At 42.4% G+C, this 21,269-nt stretch overlaps 1 protein-coding gene across 1 annotated transcript in view; it reads right to left on the reverse strand.

Annotated features, from left to right (window-relative positions):
* LOC120981956 (sodium-coupled monocarboxylate transporter 1-like) overlaps positions 1 to 21,269 on the reverse strand; it is a 70,044-nt gene that overhangs the window by 30,984 nt on the left and 17,791 nt on the right. Inside the window, exons 4-10 of the mRNA XM_040411812.1 lie at positions 18,503 to 18,554; positions 17,347 to 17,414; positions 16,519 to 16,673; positions 16,226 to 16,366; positions 9,863 to 9,992; positions 2,998 to 3,086; positions 168 to 280 (exon numbers count right to left, since the gene is read on the reverse strand). Of these exons, the coding sequence (XP_040267746.1) occupies positions 168 to 280; positions 2,998 to 3,086; positions 9,863 to 9,992; positions 16,226 to 16,366; positions 16,519 to 16,673; positions 17,347 to 17,414; positions 18,503 to 18,554 (748 nt within the window). The remainder of the gene's footprint in view (positions 1 to 167; positions 281 to 2,997; positions 3,087 to 9,862; positions 9,993 to 16,225; positions 16,367 to 16,518; positions 16,674 to 17,346; positions 17,415 to 18,502; positions 18,555 to 21,269) is intronic.

Consider the following 21,269-nt stretch of genomic DNA (forward strand, 5'->3'; position numbering starts at 1 on the left):
GTTAGAATTCTGATCCTGTTTAAGGTGTCTACTAATAAAACCCATGTCTTGAGCAGAATCCTTTTTGAATTGCAGAATTTGCTGTGGACTTTTTGATTATGCCTTGATAGGCAAGTTCTAATTTTGCTTATTATATATGGTAAATGATATGTCAGGTGTTATCTTACTTGTTCCTTTGGAAATCCATGACAGTTTGGTCTCGCTGAGAGATGGGAAATAAGGTTTCACAAGGTCTTCTACTGTAACAGCTGCCAAAGCATTAATACTGGATGACACAGTGCTGGAAAACATAATAATAGTGTCCTTAGTGGTAGCACTTCCCTTTTATAGTATGCTTTATAAAACTTTATTTTTTTTTCAAGGTCGTAAACTGACCACTTTCTGATGACCTGGGACCAATATGTATGTAATATGACTACTATATGGTACTTACTTATATAGCCCTACTAATATAGCCTTTCTTGGTATTATGTGCCATTTTCTATATTTCAGAATTCATGCTCTCTTGTTAGGCAAATCTTCTGTGCTGTCCGCGTAGAGGTCCTGCACATAAGATGGCCGCTGATGGAGGGTCATTTGACCAGACATATCACTCTGTCTCTTCAATTTCTAACATACTACACCTGTACTAAACTCCCAGCAGTGCAAGAGCAGAAAGTATAGTGTATGTGAATGCTGAAGACGTGATTTGCCTGGTCACAGGACCCTCCATCAGCAGTCCTTTCATGGACAGGACCTCCATGTGGACAGTAGCGTTGAGCGAATCGAAATGTCCGAAGCGGACTTCTATCCAAATTTCAGGAAAAATTTGATTTGCCGAGTCCGGCACATGTATGTTAAAAGTCATGACAGATATAAAAAAGAAAAATCAGACATCATATAGTACAGGACATTCTCTTTCTAACAAGGCTAGGAGCAGCCTTGTACCTCAAATGGATCCAGAGATCTCCCCATTCATTGCCCCAATTGTTCTGCTAGATTTATTTGCAGGCTGGCAGCTCAGGGTGTCCTTTTTCAGGGAGCATGTCCTTTCCACTGCATTTCTCTCCCTGTAACTGTCACATCTTCTAATAGAAGATATGGCTGTTGACCAGGGGCGTAAGCATTTCAGTCTCCAGGCCTCCAGCATCAGGCCCTGGCGCTGCCCTACTAAAACTAGACACAAATTAATCACGTGGGCGGAGCCGAACCAGCCATTAGGCCCCACCCACCTGCTTCATTTGTGACTAATTCTAGTTGGGCAGCTGCGGGGCCTGATGCTGGAGTGCTTATCATGCAGGTGAGCTGAGCGCTCTGACAGGACCCAGCTTCAAGTACAGTGAAAATGCCAGGCCCCGTTACATGAAGACTGTGGGCAGTGGGGGACACTACTAGGGGCTGTGGTACGCAATAATGGGGGCAGTGGGGGACACTACTGGGGACAGTGGGGAACACTACTAGGGTCTGTTGGGAACACTACCAGGGGCTGTTGGGGGGCACTACTAGAGACACTACTGGTGGGCTGTGGGGGACACTACTAGGGGCAGTGGGGGCACTACTGGAGACATTACTGGGGGAAGTGGGGGACACTACTAGGGGCAGTGGGAGGCCCTACTGTGGGCAGTGGGGGACGCTACTGGGGACATTACTGGGGGCAGTGGGGAACACTACTAGCGGCTGTGGGGGGCACTACTAGAGACACTACTGGTGGGCAGTGGGTGACACTACTAGGGACTCTGGGAGGCACTACAGAGGGCAGTGGGGGGGGGACTACTGGGGCCAGTGGGGGGATTACTGGGGACATTACTGGGGGCAGTGGGGGACACTACTAGGGGCATTACTGGGGGCAGTGGGGGACACTACTAGGGGCTGTGGGGGCACTACTGGGGCAGTGGGGGACACTAGTGGGGACATTAATAGGGGCAGTGGGGGCGCTACTGGGGACATTACTGGGGGTAGTGGGGGACACTACTAGGTGCTGTGGGTGGTACTACTGGGGACATTATTGGGGCAGTGGGGGACACTACTGGTGGGCAATGGGGGACCCTACTAGGGGATGTCGGGGGCACTTCTGGAGACAGTGGGGGAACTATTGGGGACAGTGGGGAGCACTACTGGGGACGGTGGGGAGCACTACTGGGGACGGTGGGGAGCACTACTGGGGACATTACTAGGGCACTGGGGGACACTACTAGGGGCAGTGAACAACAAGTATGGAAAAGAACAAACAGCTGGTGGCGCTACACAGTGTAGGGCAGGTATAGCCAACCTGCGGCTCTCCAGCTGTTGTGAAAGTACAACTCCCACCATGCCCTGCTGTAGGCTGATAGTTGTAGGTAGTCTAAGCATGCTGGGAGTTGTAGTTTTGTAACAGCTGGAGGGCCTCAGGTTGGCCATCCCTGGTGTAGGGGATCGCTCTCTCTCAGGGGTCATCAATGACAGACTTTGCTTTAAACAGGGGTTAAAGTCCATACTGTGCTTTATTCTGGGCACTTCAACACCAGCACAAACATAAACAAAGCGAAATAAATACCTGCCCGGATAGGCATTACCTAATACATAGGTCGTCTCTACCTCACCTATAGAGCGTCGTTCACACATGATTAGATACGGCTTCCCTCAACCATGAGATCCAGCAGCCTCCTGGCTTTCACACAGTCTCGTGGCACCCAGCCCTCCTTGCTGGAGCCACACAGAGCCCCTGGTGGCTTCCTTCTCCAAAAGTTCCCCCCTTCACTTCTACACTGAGGACTGGTTTATCCTCCAGTGATTACACCCAGCAGGCCTCACCTGTGGTGGAATAGGGATGTGGACTGAAATATCCACCCCCTCTACACCTCTCTCATGTATGAGGCCTGTCACTGCCTCACAACAGATATACTTTATTGAATAGCTCAGTGGCTATACTAAATATTTAATTACATGCAATTTCAAAGTTATTCAGATCCAGGTGCTGGTTTTAAAAATGTAGCACAACCCCTCTAAAAAATTTGATAATAAAAAAAGGACACAGTTTACCTTAAGGTCCCACTGTATGCACATGCCACAAACAATCCGGGAAGTCCTGGATAATCCCGCAAAATGTCAAGAGCTAGGTAAGGCATCAGCTAAAGGGGCGAACAAAATAATATATATGCATTATTACAAGGAACAGCGGATCCCCAGAGGGATGCGATCCCACTTGCGCCCCAATCTGTTTTCTCACAGTGACTTTTTTTGTAAAAGGTTTGAGGCCTTATCAAACAAATACTCTATGGATTTTATTTTGTTAAATATTGAATTTTTGCAACAGGAAGTAGCCACATTGACCAGTGATATGGCACAAATTGATCAACAGCTTCACATATGTATGACGGAGGAGCAGTACTCAGAGTTCAGTGAGATGTTGAAGGGGCAGCTACAGCAGCTGCAGACTGAACTGGAGGATGGAAAGAGGATAAAATGGGCCCGAGATATCGAGGACTACAAAAAAGGTGACATTTATAGTTGGCAACCCGGTAATCCTTCATATAATATAAGGGATAACAAAAAAACAAGAAAAAACACCCAGGTGCACAAAGGAGAACCGGAGGTTTTTTTAGGGAACAAAGCGGAGTCCAGTGCAGCAAGAGGAAGCGAACCAGGAGAGGCGGTCGTAGATACAGACGAAACCACCAGAACACGCAACATGAAAACCAGGACCCAAATACAAAAAAAGAGGAAATAGCGGTTATCAACCTTTCCTCCAAAGCATTGACCCCAGCGCAGTTAACCGTTTTGGCTAAAGGACTATCATTTTGCCCTAATGCTCAGGTAAATTGGCTGGATGTTGAATCTGATCTCAGTAATTTTTTTCGCTCTATTAGGTTGAAGGCATGGTTCCAAGGAAAAGGTGGGGAGCAGGTAGCAAGAAGTAGTGAGTTTTCATGTAAAATGTTTAACTTGTCCAACAAGAGCTATTTTAATCCGGTGGTAAATGAGCCAGCCATTGATGCATACATCTCGGCTGTTAAGAATGAGATTGGTGCCCTGAAGGCCCTCCCTTGTGTGGAGGATTTCAGGTATCCCAACCTCACTGCAGCCGAGGTGTATGCATTGGTTGAGTTAAAAAAGGATAATGACCTAACGATAAAACCCGCCGATAAAGGCGGTGCCGTTGTAGTGATGGATACCATCAAATACATCAAAGAGATCGCAAGACAATTAAATGACGTACAAGTATATAATGTATTATCACATGACCCCAAATTTAACATTATACGTACCATTGAACAATGTGTGACTAGGGCTGTACAAGCAGGTATTATAGATGAGGGGCTCAAGGAATATTTGGTTGTTTCTCACCCCATTACCCCAGTAATTTATGTGTTGCCGAAGGTGCATAAAACAATGGTGGACCCACCAGGGCGCCCCATTGTCTCCGGCACCGATTCAGTATTTTGTCACATATCCATTTTTTTGGACAAGGTGCTACGAGGTTTCTCTACAGGGGGATTATCTTACATCAAAGATACGTCAGATTTCTTGACAAAATTGAGCAAGGTCAATCTTGAAGATGTGGGTAGGATCACACTGGTTTCGTTTGATGTCATATCCTTGTATACCTCTATTGATCACAAGAGGGGTATAGCTGCGGTACAAGGTATGTTGGATATGTCATCAATGACACCAGAGGCTTGCGCCTTTGTTGTCTCGCTTCTTACTATTGTATTAGAATGCAACTATTTTCTTTTCCAGGACACATACCATGTCCAGAAACGTGGCGTGGCGATGGGGTCCAACGTGGCCCCAACGTACGCCAATATTTTTATGCGAAGATTTGAGGAGGATGTCGTCTATGTGTCCCACCATGCCCAATATATCTTGGGGTGGTGGCGATACATAGACGACATCTTCCTCATCTGGACAGGAACCGAACAACAGTTGTTGGATTTCCATGAGTACCTTAATGGTGCGGAGAGTGAGCTACAGTTCACGGTGACTTACTCTGATACCTCAGTTCAGTTCCTTGACACTAATGTCGTGGTCACGAATGGAGTGTTATCCACATCATTATACACTAAACCCACTGACAGGAACATGATGCTGAGGTACGAAAGTTGTCATCCACGCAGTATGGTAAAGCATTTGCCATACTCGCAATTTCTAAGAGCTAGGCGAATAGTAGCAGATAATGAAGCCCTAGAAAATACGGTTGACAGCATGGTTGTCAAATTTAAACAACGGGGGTACCCGGAGAAACTGCTTATACAGCAGAGACAAAAAGCGCTGGCTGTGGATAGGGATTCCCTATTGCAGGGTAAGGATAACAGGAAGACACAGAAAAGGATTACGTTTGTATCCACCTATTCAGAATACAGCGGCGCTATTAATAAAATCCTGAAAAGACACTGGCCAATACTTGGTAGTTGCTTAAAAACAGTACCAGAATTTGGAACATCTCCCTTATGTGCCTACCGTAGGTGCAAAAACATAAGAGACCAACTGGTGAGAGCGGACGTGGGACCTGGATCTGTGGTCAGGCAGACCAAGTTGGCACCATCGGGCACGGGCTGTTTCCCGTGCCTACATTGTGTTAACTGTAGCCTGATCTGTAGATCTAGGACTTTCACACATCCTGAAACGGGACAAATATACCCCATCAAGTTTCACTTAACGTGTGACTCCGCATTTGTGGTCTATGTCCTATCCTGTCCATGCCAACTCCTATATGTAGGCGAAACCTCCACAGATTTTAAAACTAGGCTCAATAATCACCGTTACACAATCAGAAAGGGACGCAAAGATCTGCCAGTGCCCAGACATTTTGGGTTACTGGGGCATAAAGAAAAAGATCTTAGATGTTGGATCCTGGATCAAGTTCCAATGCGACGGAGGGGTGGAGATCGGGTATCTCTACTCAAAAAAAGAGAAATGCATTGGATTCAGACATTACAAAGTTTGCATCCTAAAGGTTTAAACATTGATTATAGATATGGTGGAGGATTGTGAGGAGGTCATTTTGCCCCTGTGCTTCATTGATGTGGGTTCCAAAATACCTTCTGCGGTTGACAGATTCATTGGTTTAAAAAAGAATAAGAAAAAATGTAAACACATAATTATGAGTAACTAATTGATTTTAATGTAATGGGTAACTTTACTATTTTATGATATTGACACTTTTCATATTATTTTCCTAGATACACTTGCACAGAAGGCACCTTAGAAAACTGATGAACCTGATTGGTGGATGATGAGCCCACGAAAAAATAACTATGCTGAGACAGATATAGTTTTTTCTTCTGGTTTCCAAGCGTATGTCCCGCCAAGATTTTTTTAAAAAATTGGGAATGAGCAATTTATATTTTCTTGTAGTAGGTATATACTGCCGCTTGTCCCAAATCGTTCAGTTATATGAGGAGTACCCTCACAGTTGTATGCTTCAGCAGGATAAGATCCTACAATACTGACGACACTGACGTGCCGCTGGTATTGGGGTGACTAGTGGAATAGAGTATACCATTTTGGAAAAGATGGTCACTCATCCACCCTGCGTTATTGTGGGATTCAACCACAACAACTGAATATGGAGAACGAGGAGGGTAGCAAGCGACAGATCTTACGATTATCTTTCTTCTGCTCGGGTTCCCTTATTTAATATGGCGGCAAACAAGCTTGCTGCACCTATTGCGCATGCGCCGCGATGTGGAGGCATCATTGGGAGAAGGCGGTGACATGCCATTGTGTGCGCCACTGACGTCATCAGTAGGCGGCACTGTTATGCATCAGTCGATCTTCCGGGATGATGTGTATGGATTGGGACATGCGCACTGGTCTCCTAAGAACGCGCGGAACAGCGCTATTGTATATGTGGGCGACAGCATTACCCCAGGTAGTAAATCATCAGTCTTCCCTATTTGCACATGTGCACTATTATGGTTGATGCACGAATGATATATTGATGAGCTACAGATGTAATCAATTATATGTCTTATGGTATTTTGACATGTAATCTACTGTATCTTGGAAATCCCTTGTATGTAATGCACTAGTCACTTTAATAATCATGACCATTATCCGGTTTTTGCACATATTTGTATATTGTATGTATGTATTATTTTTAATGCATCAATTATGTTGTTTGATTGTATGTATTTGACACACCTTTATATACCTGCTATTTACTGTTCACCAATGCTTGAGAAAGGCTCATGCTTGAGCCGAAACGTCGCTTTTGCCACCAAATGGGTGAATAAACACATTTTCTGAAGAGTTGCTTGGAGTGCAGTCCGATTTTTGTTCTCTCTATATATATATATATATATAGTAAGAAGAAAATTAGATTGCATAGTGCTTTGTGTATTTTCTTTTATATGAAAGTGCTTTTAAGAAGGTCTCCTACATTTTAGGTCGTGGTTTTAAATATAGTATACGGTATATTAAACAAAGATATCAAATCCTGTGCAGAGCCCACAGGTTGTGAGCAAATGAGTTCCAGTATACACTTTAATGTAGATTGGCCACATGTGCAGTACTTCAGAAGGACTACTGCAAAGGGTTAATTACTATTAACAAAGTTAGCATCATGTTTCTTAAGTTAAATGTTGTGATTTTTTTTATGTACTTAATGGCACAGCATAGCCAACAAATGGTTAACATCTTGGAAAATTGTGTTAAGTTGATAGAGGATGGACTAGGTCTGCCCCCTGGCTAGTTAGTGTGTAGAGAGTCTAGTGTGAGAAGTGCAAAACATGTGTGTTACAGTCCTGCACAACTAGGCCCAAGTTGAGAGAATCCTAATCTCTGAGCCTACTACTCAAGTACCTCTAAAAGGAGAAACCAGACATCTAGGAAGGTCTAGAACTCACAAAGTCGTGCAAACTTCAGACCACAAGGTATTGTGCTCGTTAAAGGCAGAAAAGCTCTGCTGCTGTGGAAGGGTTATTGCTGAGGCAACTTCCATACTGAGACGGATTGGCCCTAGTTTCTAAATTTCTGCACCCCTCTGGGAATCTCAGAAGCAGAAGAACCTTGTTGCATGCTTCTGATTCTGATGAGAGACTGCAGAGTGTTCTTTAGAAAGAAAGAGGAGTGCTATAGCCACCATCATTGTTTCTGTCTATACGCTGCTATTGAGAGACTCCGTTTATTACAACTAATGGGTCTCCTTGTAGTCTCCACTATTTATCAGTCCTGCCTTGCACCCAGCAAATTATCACACATGACGGGAACCCTACCATCAAGCAGGAGCCCGAATACCAGATATCCCCCAAAGGGTGTGCCCTCCTGTCATTGTACAGTCCTGCAGAGCCAAAACCACTGCTCCCATCCTCCACTCACTCCTCTTGGGCCACCGCATAAGTGCACAAGCATTTTTCTATTGAAATGAATATTCGTTATGGAGACCTACAAGTGTCTCTTTATCACATGATATATAACAACACATAGAAAAGCCTTTAAAAACACGATGAAGCTGTTAGCTGACTCTACCATCATATACAGTAGAGGTGTATTATATCTTACATTGCATATGTCTCCCTAATGACGACCAACACAACTGATATACATACATAGCTGCAGGGCCGTCTTTAATATTGATTGGACCCTGGGCAAAAATTTACTTGGGCCCCCTGGATCCCGCCTTCCCACACCTTAGCAGGCAATCACGCCCTCCACAACACACACACATAAAATCCACACATCTGGTAGAGTACAGCTAATCACTGTAAATACTTCCAGTTCTGAAGACTCCAGCGGCTCAGGATCAGTGCTCTGGGCAGCTGGGCTCAGGCTGGAAGTGGGCACCGCTCTGCAGGAAGGAGACCAGGGCTCGACTCACCCTAGTGTTACAGTGCACCCCAGCACCCCACAGTATGCAGTATAGCACCCTATAGTATACAGCAACCCACAGTATGCAGTATAGCACCCCACACTATACAGTACTCCACAGTATATAGTAGAGCAGTATAGCAGTCCACAGTATACAGCACCCCACAGTATACAACACCTCACAGTATACAGTAGAGCAGTATAGCACCTCACCGTATACAGCACCCCAAACTATACACGATACAGCACCCCACACTATACAGTACAGCAGTATAGCACTCCACACTATACAGCACCCACAGTATACAGCCCCCCACAGTATACAGTACAGCAGTATAGCACTCCACAATATGCAGCACCCACAGTATACAGCCCCCCACACTATACAGCCCCCCCACAGTATACAGGCCCCCCCACAGTATACAGGCCCCCCCCCACAGTATACAGGCCCCCCCCCCACAGTATACAGGCCCCCCCACACAGCATACAGCCCCCACCCCACACAGTATACAGGCCCCCCCACACAGTATACAGCCCCCCCCACACACAGTATACAGCCCCTCCACACAGTATACAGCACCCCACTATACAGTAGTTTACAGTATATTAGCATAACAGCCCCTGTCACCTTTTTCTGATGTAATCTTCACAAAAAAAGCTCCACAGTTAAGGCAACCTTCTCCTGCAACACTCCTGATAGGACCTTGATGACCTCATAGCCATGTGACCAGTAATATTGCTAGGTTACTGGTCACATGGTGATGATGTTATCTAAGGTCCTAGATCACAGCTGACAGCCTGACACCCGGGGCAGTGGCTAGCAGGACTCAAGAGGCAGCTGCCTTGGGCCCCCCAGGAGCAACTGGGCCCAGGGCAGCTGCCCCTTTTGCCCCTTGGTAAAGACGGCCCTGCATAGCTGCTGATACAGGAGGCACCCATATCTACAAGGCCTGCTGGATGATAGCTTTTATATATGTGCACTTGTTTTGAAGGCACATTTGCACTAAAGAAAGCTTTAAGGCTCCATTGCTAAAACATTTAAGTATAATTACCTTAAAAGGAGGGTATCTGGCCATTTTGGGGTATTTTTTCTTACCTGGTCAGGGGCTGATACTAATTTGGCAGTCCAGGGGTCACAGTCCTTATATACAGAATACATAGCCAGTTCACAAAGTACCGCACAGGAAAGAATAGCCCAGAGTCCTAACAGATTCACATACAAGGACCTAATAAAACATGTAATGCATAAAAATGTCATTAGCAAATGTATATATATTTATAATCATTACTGTGTAGTACATGTGGTTGCGAGATTAGATTTTCTGTTAGTGACATTATACACCTATCAGCCATAACATTTACCCCTTGACGACCAGTGGCATACATGTACTGCGGAAGTCGCCACTTTAAAAATGGACAGCAGATACCCGATGCGTGGAGCAAACAAATGCCAGCTATCCGGATACTGTGATTGCATTCCGGTGCATGGATTCCGCTCCAGTGCGTGTCAGTAATCCATAAAAAGTGCATCCAGCACCCAGATTGTAAATGAATGTAGACTTTATTTCAATTATTAAAAATTATATTCCATAGGCAAAAGTGCAGTAATGTAACCCATACATTTCAATCACCTAAGCGATCTTAATCATGGCATGATCGTAGACATTAAAACCTTCAGATCTGGCGAGCTCTGGGGGATCCACTAGTGGGGTCATATCGCTGCACTACAGTAGTCTTATGGAAATGCAATTTAAAAAACAGCCTCTCCGATTGTATGATAAATGGCGGAAAGATATAACCGACTTGACGGAAGACCAGTGGCACACAGTGTTAGAAGGGTTTACTGATATAGCGGTGGGTGAAGCACACAGAATGTCACAGTTGCTATTGTTGCATAGAGTTTATCGGACACCTGCTCTCCTAAGGAAAATGGGATACAGATTAGACGACTTGTGTCCAAGGTATGGGACGCCCAATGCTACGCTGATACACCTTATGTGGAACTGCCCTAGGCTGAGGAGGTACTGGGGGCGAGTGACGGATGTACTACAAAAGGTGTTTGAGACACACAAAGTAATCACCGCCAGGTTGTGTGTACTTTGATGTGTTGAAACTTTATCATTACCTGCTGAACATAAATTAGCAATTATTCGCATATTGTATCAGGCAAGGAAGGTGATAGCGTATCTTTGGGTGGATCCTGATCCTCCTAAGGTTAGGGAACTAGTAAATAAGGTTCACACCCTGTTGCAAATGGAGAGATTTGTATACCAAAAGAGGAACAACCTCAAAAAGTTTGAGAAGATTTGGCAGATGGATGCAACATTATAATATTGTAGATTAACATTGAGATTGTAGGTTGATCTGAGTGGGAGGTGGTGAATGAACTGTCCCGGTCATAGCTGTTGAGGGGTTGATGTGCTACATGTGTTTTATCACTTTATCTTGTAATATGCTATAATATGAGTTGAACGGAATATTTGATATATGTACTACACCAATGTGAACTGTGTATCTGGGTAATAGCGGATTGGAGTTAAAACTGCTTTTCATGTTCGGATTTTTCTTTTCAGAGACTTTTGGAGATTTTCTCCTCTGATGTAGGACATTTGGGACCAGAGGGGGGAGGGGTGGGGAGAATGTTTGTTCTCTTTATTTCTTTAAAATTGCTCAATAAAAACAATCTGATTTAAAAAAAAAAACTTCAGATTCCATTGTCAAATTAGACCATGGCATCTGAACAATGATAGGGGTAACCGTTGATTGTCTGTGAAAGCCCTGGTCCCTCTGAAGAACCAAGGGCTTTTAGAGCTGTAGTTCCTATGGAGCCCTGCAGGTTGCAGGACTCTATAGGAACATATCAAATCTGCAATGAAGTGCAATAGCAATTCAATGCAATGTATTGTGGAAGCAATCTAATGGTTGCTTATTATAGTTATGTATGTAAAAAAAAAAGTATATAAAAAGAAAAAATTCAAATCTCCCCTATCCTAAAATACCCATACTATTAAAATATACAAATATTTTTCCTATACAGCAAACTGTGTAATGGCAGAAAATTTTAATGGCCTCCCCAAAAAATGGAATAAAAAGTGATTAAAAAGTTATACACACTCCAAAATAGCATCAGTTAAAACTATAGATCGCCCCACAAAAACTGAACCCCCACAAAGTTCCTTAGACATAACTATAAAAAATGTATGGGTGTCAGAATACGAAAAGAAAAAAAAAAAAATTCTAAAGTTTTTTGGAGTACTAATACACAAGAAAAAGTATGGCATATAGATGAGACATCATTATAACACTGACCTAGAGAATGAAGGGCGCGGGTCAGGTTTCCATATAGGGAATGCCATAAAAACAAAACCCATAAAACTGTGGAATTTTTTTTCCAGCTTGTTACTACATCCACAATATTAAATTAGAAAGTGCAGCTTGTCTTTCAAAAAAACAAGCCATTATACAGCTATTTGACTGGGAAAATAAAAATAAAATTCTGGGAACACAAGGAGTAAAAACGAAAAAGCAAAACCAAGAAAATCAACTGGTTCTCTAAGGGTTAAACCCACCTACCTAATGTTGTGTAGGGCCCCTCATGCTACCAAAACAGCTGTGACCTATAAAGGCACAGACTCAAAAAGACCTCTCAATAAGTGCAGCATTGACTTTTCCAGCTATTTGAGCTACAGTGGCTATTTTGTGGGATCAGACAAGGTTTGGCCCCTCTCCCCCACAAATATTAAAGAGCCTTGGGCGCTCAAGACCTTGTTATCTTTTCAACTGGTTTCCTTCTTTTTAACACCACTGCATATTGGGAACTCCCCACAAGGCCTGCCATTTTGGATATGCTCTGACCCTATCACAATTTGGCCTTTGGATGCAGTACTTACATTTGCTGCTTCTAACAAAGCAACTTCAAGAATTGACAGTTCATTTGCTGTCTAATATATCCTAAACATTTGACAGTAGGGTTGGCACATTTCTCAACAAAAAAAAATGGCCATTAAAGTAAAAAGGAGGTATGGTTTAAAGGGTGTGGCTTAGCCCCTTTCCGACATCCACCTTAAATGTATGGCAGATGTTGGTTATTTAAAGAAAGACGCTTGGTTTCTGCTGTTTTACATACAGTAGGAGACACCCAGAGATAAAGTCTGTGATCGACGATAACACAGATTATGGACTTTTCCCCTCATATGCTGCGGTTCTTTGCGACGACTGCATATGAGAGGTCTTTTATTTCTTTTAAATGCTGTGCTCCTGGAGCACACAAGGCTCACCTGTACCAAGATCGAGGGACCACTTGGTTGCTGTGGCAGCTTCCAGCCCTATAAAGGATCGGAGGCCTGTCACAGCAGTGTTCTTTTGGAGCCCTGCCTGTGACATAGGAACTTAGTGAATCTCCCATAGACTGCAATTGTAATTTACTGTCTATGGCAGAAGCAATCAGAAGATCATATGTTCACCTCCCCCAAAAAATTTACTAAAAAGTGATCTAAAAGTCATAACATAAAATGGCATCAATAAAAACTACAGATTGCCCCCTGCAAGAAATGAGGCCTCACACAACTCCTTAGACATAAATATAAAAAAGTTATGGGCATTAGAATACGGGGAATGCAATATCTCCTTATGGAGAGTGCCTCAATGGTGTGGAGTCTTATAGGCCTGACACCGCCACCCCTGGAATTCTGGAAAGAGGGACTGCAAATCAACACTCAGCAAGCTCTGCCTCCAATGCTACCAGATCTAAGTAAATGTTCAACCTTTTAAACAGGCCTTGAGACATGACTTGGATAACAACCAAGCCAGCATCTCATCTGCAGACAGCTGTTTCAGGGTAATTGCCCCTCATAAGTGCACAGCAGAGAGTACTGGCTTAACTGGGTGAGAGGCTACCTTACATCTAGTGAAATTACAGGCAGAGCTTGCTAAGGGGGCCAGAATGTGGTGATTCAAGGAAAAAATATATGTTTTCCAAAGTTTTCCAAAGTATTAAAACAAATTTTTTTAAATGTGGTATCTCTGTAGTCATACTGACCCCAGATAATGAAGATAGCAGGTCAGTTTTACCTCATAGGGAACACTGTGAAACCATAAAACTCTTTTGGAATATATATATTTTTTTTTCAATTCCACCCCATTTGGAATTTATTTCTAGCTTCCTATTACATTATATTTAATATTAAATGGTGCCATTAGAAAGTACAACAGAAAGAAAAATTATGGCTCCAGGAAGACAAGGACAAGAATGAAAAAACAGAAAATGACTCCACCAGGTTTGTTCATAGCTAATTGGAAAAGACTGGTTTTGACAGCAAAAATGTATCAGAAATACATCCCTAGAAAAGCATGCTGCATATTTTTCAATAAGGTATGATCAGGTATGGGCAGGATAAGAAAAGTAAAAAATGTAAACTTTATTGATGTTTGTGGGTGTGTGGTGTATGCAATTAGTAGGGATAAGCGAATCGACTTCGGATGAAACATCCGAAGTCGATTCGCATAAAACTTCGTTCTAATACTGTACAGAGCAGGATCTCCGTACAGTATTACAATGTATTGGCTCCGATGAGCTGAAGTTATTGCTTCGCGAAGTCTCGCGAGACTTCACGTAATAACTTCATAAATTAATTTTAACTGTAAAAAAACAAATGGTACCTTGGAACCAAACCTGAGTTCTGGAAATGTTTTATTACAGTACAAATTAATTTATGAAGTTATCACGTGAAGTCTCGCGAGACTTCGCAAAGCGATAACTTCGGCTCTTCGGGGCCAATACATTCTAATACTGTAGATTTATGCAAATCGACTTTGGATGTTTCATCCGAATGTAGATTCGGTCATCCCTAGTAATAAGCATGGGGTCTGGTCTAACAAATCTAGTATTATGCCATACATGTCAGCCATGTTAAATAGGTAGTTACTGATAGGAATCTCTGACTGATAGGAATCTCTGAGTCCCACTTGGTACCCCTGGCACCAAACTTCTAGTATCGGCTTGGTTTGAGTCCTTTCTGACGTCAGGAGAGCGCTTCACTCAGTAAGTAACGAAAGACACAACAGTGATGTACTGAATGAACACTCTGAGGTTTATTTTTAATGCACACAGGTTATATAGAGGGGGCTTTACCCTCTTTATTAGCATATCATCGTATGTTATGTATTTAACCTATCATATTAACACGTTTCATTCTACGCTCAGAGAAATAGAAACAAAAACGGAACTTCCATATTAGGTATTTTGTCCGGGAGTAGTGCCAAAGAGATAAGATTCAGGGTTACAGAGAATAGAAACCTTACAGTATATTAGTTTCACAGCAATCAGAGTTAGTACCTAACATAGAAACAAAACTTCAGCAAAAAGCAGAATTCATTTTGACATAATAAAGAACATGGATTCCTTTCAGTTACCATTTATCAAACAGTCTGATTTATCTTTTTTTGTTCTGCATAAATGTAAGATCCCTGCATTCATTATTTATGTCATATCAGTTATTTCCTGATAGCAAAGGCTGGTCAGTTGATAACAGGATGGAATAAGTGAGGAAAACTATTAGCAATGAATGATAAACATCTCATCCATCATGGGCCTAATTTATCATTCATAGTAAACATAACAATTTGTAGGATTTCCTACACATTCCACTCCACTTTCAGTAAAATAATTTTGTTTTTCTTTACTGTCCATTTTGGTCCTTGGGAAGTTAAAGGGGTTCTCTGGGAATTAAGAAAATGAAAATACATAAATATTACTTTATTATAAATATATTCCCAAATATCTTTCATTAGTTATAATGGCTTGTTTTGTCTAAGGAGCAGTGATTATGAGAAGCAAAATGGCCTCTGTCTTATTAGTACACACAAAACCTTTCCTAATCACACAGGAGGACAAGGTACTTCACAACACTGAGGTAAAGAGCTGCCTCATCCTCCTCTCCTACTTGTCAAGGATTATGATCCTGAATACAGATGAGAAGATCTTGAGCTAAATCTCTTTAGGAATGGAGTTCATGAGGATTCATGTAGTACAAAGAGGACGGACAGGACAGTCTGTGGTAATGGAGACTGCATACAAGAGCTGCTGCTCATTAGCCACATCTGCTCATGAACTCCATTCCCACAGAGATTCAGCTGATAACCATATTAAACTGTATTCAGGATCATAATCCCTCACAAGCAGAGCAGGGAGGAGGATGAGGCAGCTCTTTAGCTCAGTGTTGTGAAGTAACTTGTCCTCCTGTGTGATTAGGACAGGTTCTGTGTGTACTAATAGGACGGTGGCCATTTTGTTTCCCCTGATGATTGCTCACCAGACAAAACAAGCTATTATAACTAATGTAAGGTTTTTGGGAAGATGTTTATAATGAAGTAATATTTAAGTATTTTCATTTTCTTAATTTCCGGAGAACCCCTTTAATTAAGTATATTTTGAATGAAAAAAGTACAATTCAATACTTACATTTTAGCATGGAATCTGGTTTTACAAGCAATGTATCTCTGTACTTGTGACTGATTGAGACCATAGATTCCAACCCACACAAATGTACCACCAACTACAAGTGTCCAAAAGGAATGCCGCTGCAGTGGATTGGGGTTGAAACTAGAGACAATAATCAAAAACATAGATTAAACTAACATACTGGTATCAGAAGCATACTGGTAAGCACTGTACTGAAATATTTCCTGATTCCTTAGTACAACATAACCAAGTCAAAAACACTCTAAAAAGAAACAGTTAATAAATCTACTTACTCCCAGAAATTTAGCCTGTCTCCATAATATGAGTCATTCAAAATGGGTCCAATCCCACCTTGGACTACAACAGCTTGAATAATTACAGATGAAAATCCTGCAACCATGATCCCAACCTGGAATACATCTGTCCATACAACTGCCTTAAGACCACCCTGTAAGAAATCACAATGTAGTTGAAGTAGTGAGTCAAAAGAGTGAATCCAGTCAAAAGTTACCACATGGGATTTTTTTGAATTTGCAGAAAATTTGTGTAATGATCAGTGCATGTGGAACCACTCTGTCAACCAACCAATTCAACTCTGGACTAAAACTAAGGCCGTTATCCTGGCAGTCCCCTGGTATTCACCATTTAACTCCTATACAGGCATCTGAACATCGTTACAGGGGAGCTACTAGATCACTACTTCCTTGAGTAGTCTTGGTGTGGTAAACAGCTGACAGGGGTCAGAGGCATTGATTCAGGGCACTGAGGGATCAAGGGTAACTCGTAGTCAGTAATAAGCTGAGGTCAAGGCAGACAGAGTTCTTGCAATTATATAGCAGAGCTGCTTGAGACATTAAAAGCAGCTACACACAGAACCAAAGGAGGGTTTAACCTTTGCAATGCTGCAGAATGAGGTGAGGTTCAATGAAGAATACCTCCAATAGACACACTAGACAAAGGTGTGCTGGAACTGCAAAAGACAGAATGAGTAGAACAGCACCTGTGCCAGCAACAGAGGGCATGGACAGCCAATATAACAATATAACTTCATAGCAGAGATGTCACAAACAACAAAGTTGAAAAACAACACATAAAAGCTAAAATATGAAAGAGTTACTAAACAGAGTACAGTAGAAGGTACAGACCACTCCTGTGGCCACGACAGCTCCCCACAAATCAAACCCAGTCACTGAAATAGATATGGATATTGAATACCATTTAATTAGCGGACACAAAAAGTACTGATGCAGACATATTCCTAAATATAACTAAGACATAAGACTAGTTTATAGTTTCTCCAATTCACAGTTATAGCAATAGTTTTGCTAGTCATATTTAACAGCTATTATGTTGAACATTTTGCAAATAGTTCTCAGTATTGGCCTCATGCACGTGACCATATCCATTTTGTGGTCCACAAATCGCAGATCTGCCAAATACAGAAGTGGTCTGTGTACTGTACATGGTCTGCATTTTGCTGACACATTATGCATAACGGAACTCCCCTGCATAATGGAAACGGGACGGATCCATTTTGCAGCCCATAGACCATTTCCGTTATGCATTCCGTCATAGAATTGTGTTATGGTCCGTGGTAACAGAATCCATAACGCAATTCACCTTTCACCACCAAATGAAGTGTGAACGAATTTCAAAATATGAAATTCGCTCATCTCTAGAAACTACTAAGCTGTACTGTACACACTAGACAAAAAGAAGCTCCAAAGCTCTTCCAAGCTCCATGTCTCTTGACTGTTTTAAGACAGAATTCTCCAAGCTAATGTTGATGGGCTATTAGTATAGAGATGCAGATATCCCCAAGCTAAGGCTTCATTCACATCAGCGTTCAGCCTTTCCGTTCTCCTGCTCCGTTATAGGAGCAGGAGAACGGAAAGGACGGATTCGGCACATAACTGATCTGAACGGAGCCTAAGGACCCTATAGACTATAATAGGGTCCATTAGGTTTCCGTTCAGAGGAAGTTTTTTGAAGTGGAGACAAAAGTCCTGCATGCACTACTTTTGTCTCTGCTCCAAAATCTTACTCTGAGAGGAATCCTAACGGAACCCATTATAGTCTATGGGGTCCTTAGGCTCCGTTCGGCTCAGTTATGTGCCAAATCCGTACTATCCATTCTCCTGCTCCTATAGCGGAGCAGGAAAATGGAAAAGCTGAACGGTGATGTGAACGAAGCCTAAAACTGAAAATAACACGATGCCCAAAAGACAACAGAGTTCCCTTAATTCTATCTCTCATCTATCTTTCTTTCCTACCTACCTTGATTCAGCGCCAGAGCTGGAGCATAAATTACAATTCCAGTGTAAAGAACCTAAAGAGAAATCAATTATTTGTAATTGTCAAAAATGCGTAATAGGTTACTTAAATTTGAAAGCAGATTTCCAGTGTCATAAAATTATATACATATTTAATTAAAGCATACCTAAACTTTTAAAAAACCTTGCAATTATCAACAGTGCTGTGTGTGAACATAAGGAATAGCACTATTTTTGGCCATTCTATGACTTTTACCATATCTGACATTTTTATAGTTTTCTCCTCTACATGCTAGATTTTCTAGTTTGTAGTTTTCGAGTTTGTAGACTCCTGATTAATATATTTATTAATGAGGGCTTACTAAGTAGAATTTCAATATTTGCAGATGATATTAAGCGTAACGTAGTCAACACAGATGACAGATGATTATAACATAATGGCAAACATGGATTCTTGGGCAGAGAAATGACAAATGAAGTTCAATGTAAATACTATATGAAATAAGATTTGCTATTCGAAATTAGTGACTTTTAAAAATACCTTTATTTAGTTATAGTGCGGGTATAGGTATGCATATACCAACAGAGTGTACTACAATTTCAAAAGGATTATATATAAATTTCTTTTGACAGGGGAGTAGTGACCCCTAGCTAAAACGTATGTTAGTGACACAAAAACTATCAGTAAACTACGGCGGTTCGATCAAAACAAAAATTAGTACATGGTCTGAGGAGAAAAGGGCAGGGCAGACAAGATGCTTACCCTAAAGGCCCTAAAACCTGCTCAGCCCAGGGTAACCCCCTGATGGTGGAGGTTCCCTGTCCCCGAACCTAAAACTGTCAAGTCCCTAGGTTGACCCTAACCGGGGAAAGGTAATAGATATACAGTAACGGTATCAAAAAGAATATACCGGAGGGAAAAAGGTGGTTCAGATAGCCAGGCTCGCCACCTGTCCTCTCCGAAATTCAAACAATACATATAATGAATACAAAAAGTGAGTGGAAGGGGGTCCAGATATTCGGGGGATCACCATTCCTCACCAGTAAACAGTACGCACATTTTAAAATATACACATCTTATAACTCAGACCTCAACGCGTTTCACCTGTATAGAATCAGGCTCATCAGGAGGTAGATAGAAATTTGGACAAACGTCCGGCAATGATATAGATGTGACCAATGATGCGAAAGCGATAATATAATAAACCGATACTTAGCTAAAGATGTTCAGACGGAGGGAGCGTAGATATAGCATTACCAGAAGGCAAGATAACTACATCAACACGTGATACCTAGAAAAATGTATATATAAAGGGGACACTTCAGTATAATATAAAGTAGCCACTCACAACTCTATAGAAAGTTCTCACCAATTAGAGAGATAAATCAGGACTTACATAGTGCTGGTGCTGGCCAATACCTCCCCCAGTAGCCTGCTTTGGGCCCAGGTGAGGTGCCAGTGAGAATAGAACCCATTTATAGGGTCTTAATCAGTGCATCCGGACGCCGGAAGGGCACTTCCGGTCTCCTGGAACGCATAATGGAACGCAAGGCGCTTCCGGTTTGCGTCACTTCCGGCGCCGTGGAACGCATCGTGAGCCGCATAGGGCCTGATGCCGGCGCCGGAAGGCAGCAGAGGCCGTGCTGTCAATGCAGCTTTGATCCTAGGGGGTTTAGGTTGAATGAGCGGCCAGTATGTTAACACTGAAAGTAACGGTTATGAGTAGGCATGTCCCAAATACAGCTGTGCTAGCCGATAGAGAAGACTATAACCTGGGGGCACAGTTATTTAAGGAAAACCTTCAGCAAAGACCCCCAATGAGACAGAAATGAATCACAGAGCAAACGATATATAATAATAAAGGATAACAACCAAGATACACAAAAACCTGCCTCTTCATTAATATTGATAGAGTTTGAGAGGTAACAGGTAGCATTTAAAGATATGGGGAATCAGTCTTGAATAAACCCCTTTTTTTAAGTGGTGCTTTCCGCACTGATCGGCACAGAGACCATGGGTCACATACCAGAGATACTTGGAAGATAAATTACTGAGGAGCGTCAAAAATTAAACACAAGACAGGGAGAGTATTAAATAAAACATGCAAAATTGAGTCTTTCATTGAGACCGAGGGGGGACTGGGATTGAAAACGGTATATCCAGGAGGACTCTTTTTGAAGAATCCTTCTGTCCCAGTCGCCCCTCCTCTCGGGAAAAGGGACCACCTCCAATATCGAGAAACGAGCCGAGCTCACATCTCCCTTGTGGCAATTATTAAAGTGATGAGCCACCGGGGTATCCTTCGATTTTTTAATATCGTTCAGATGTTCACAGATTCTTCTCCGTAATTCCCTCTTAGTTTTGCCAATGTAGTCGAGGGGGCAACTACATTGGCAAATGTAGACGACGCCTTTGGTTTTACAGTTGGCGAAGTCACGAATCGCAAAGGATCGTTGGGTCACCGAGCAGATTATTGTTTTAGATGGATTTATGAAGTTACACGCTTTGCAGGAACCGCACTTGAAGACACCAAGGGGCCTACGGTCTAGCCATGTGCCTTCTCTCTTTGGGCCTTCGTAATGGCTATGGACTAACCGATCTCGCAGGCTTCTCCCTTTTCGGTAAGTTACCTGCGGATAGTTCCTAATCACCTGTGTTAGGTCAGGGTCCATAGTTAAAATGGCCCAGTGCCTTCTCAGTATAGACACCACTTCGCCATTCCCAGTGTCGAAAGTAGAGATGAGACGTATCAGATGGTCGTCCGTATCTC

This window comes from Bufo bufo, chromosome 1, assembly GCF_905171765.1.
Source record: "Bufo bufo chromosome 1, aBufBuf1.1, whole genome shotgun sequence".
In the NCBI taxonomy this organism is placed as follows: domain Eukaryota; kingdom Metazoa; phylum Chordata; class Amphibia; order Anura; family Bufonidae; genus Bufo; species Bufo bufo.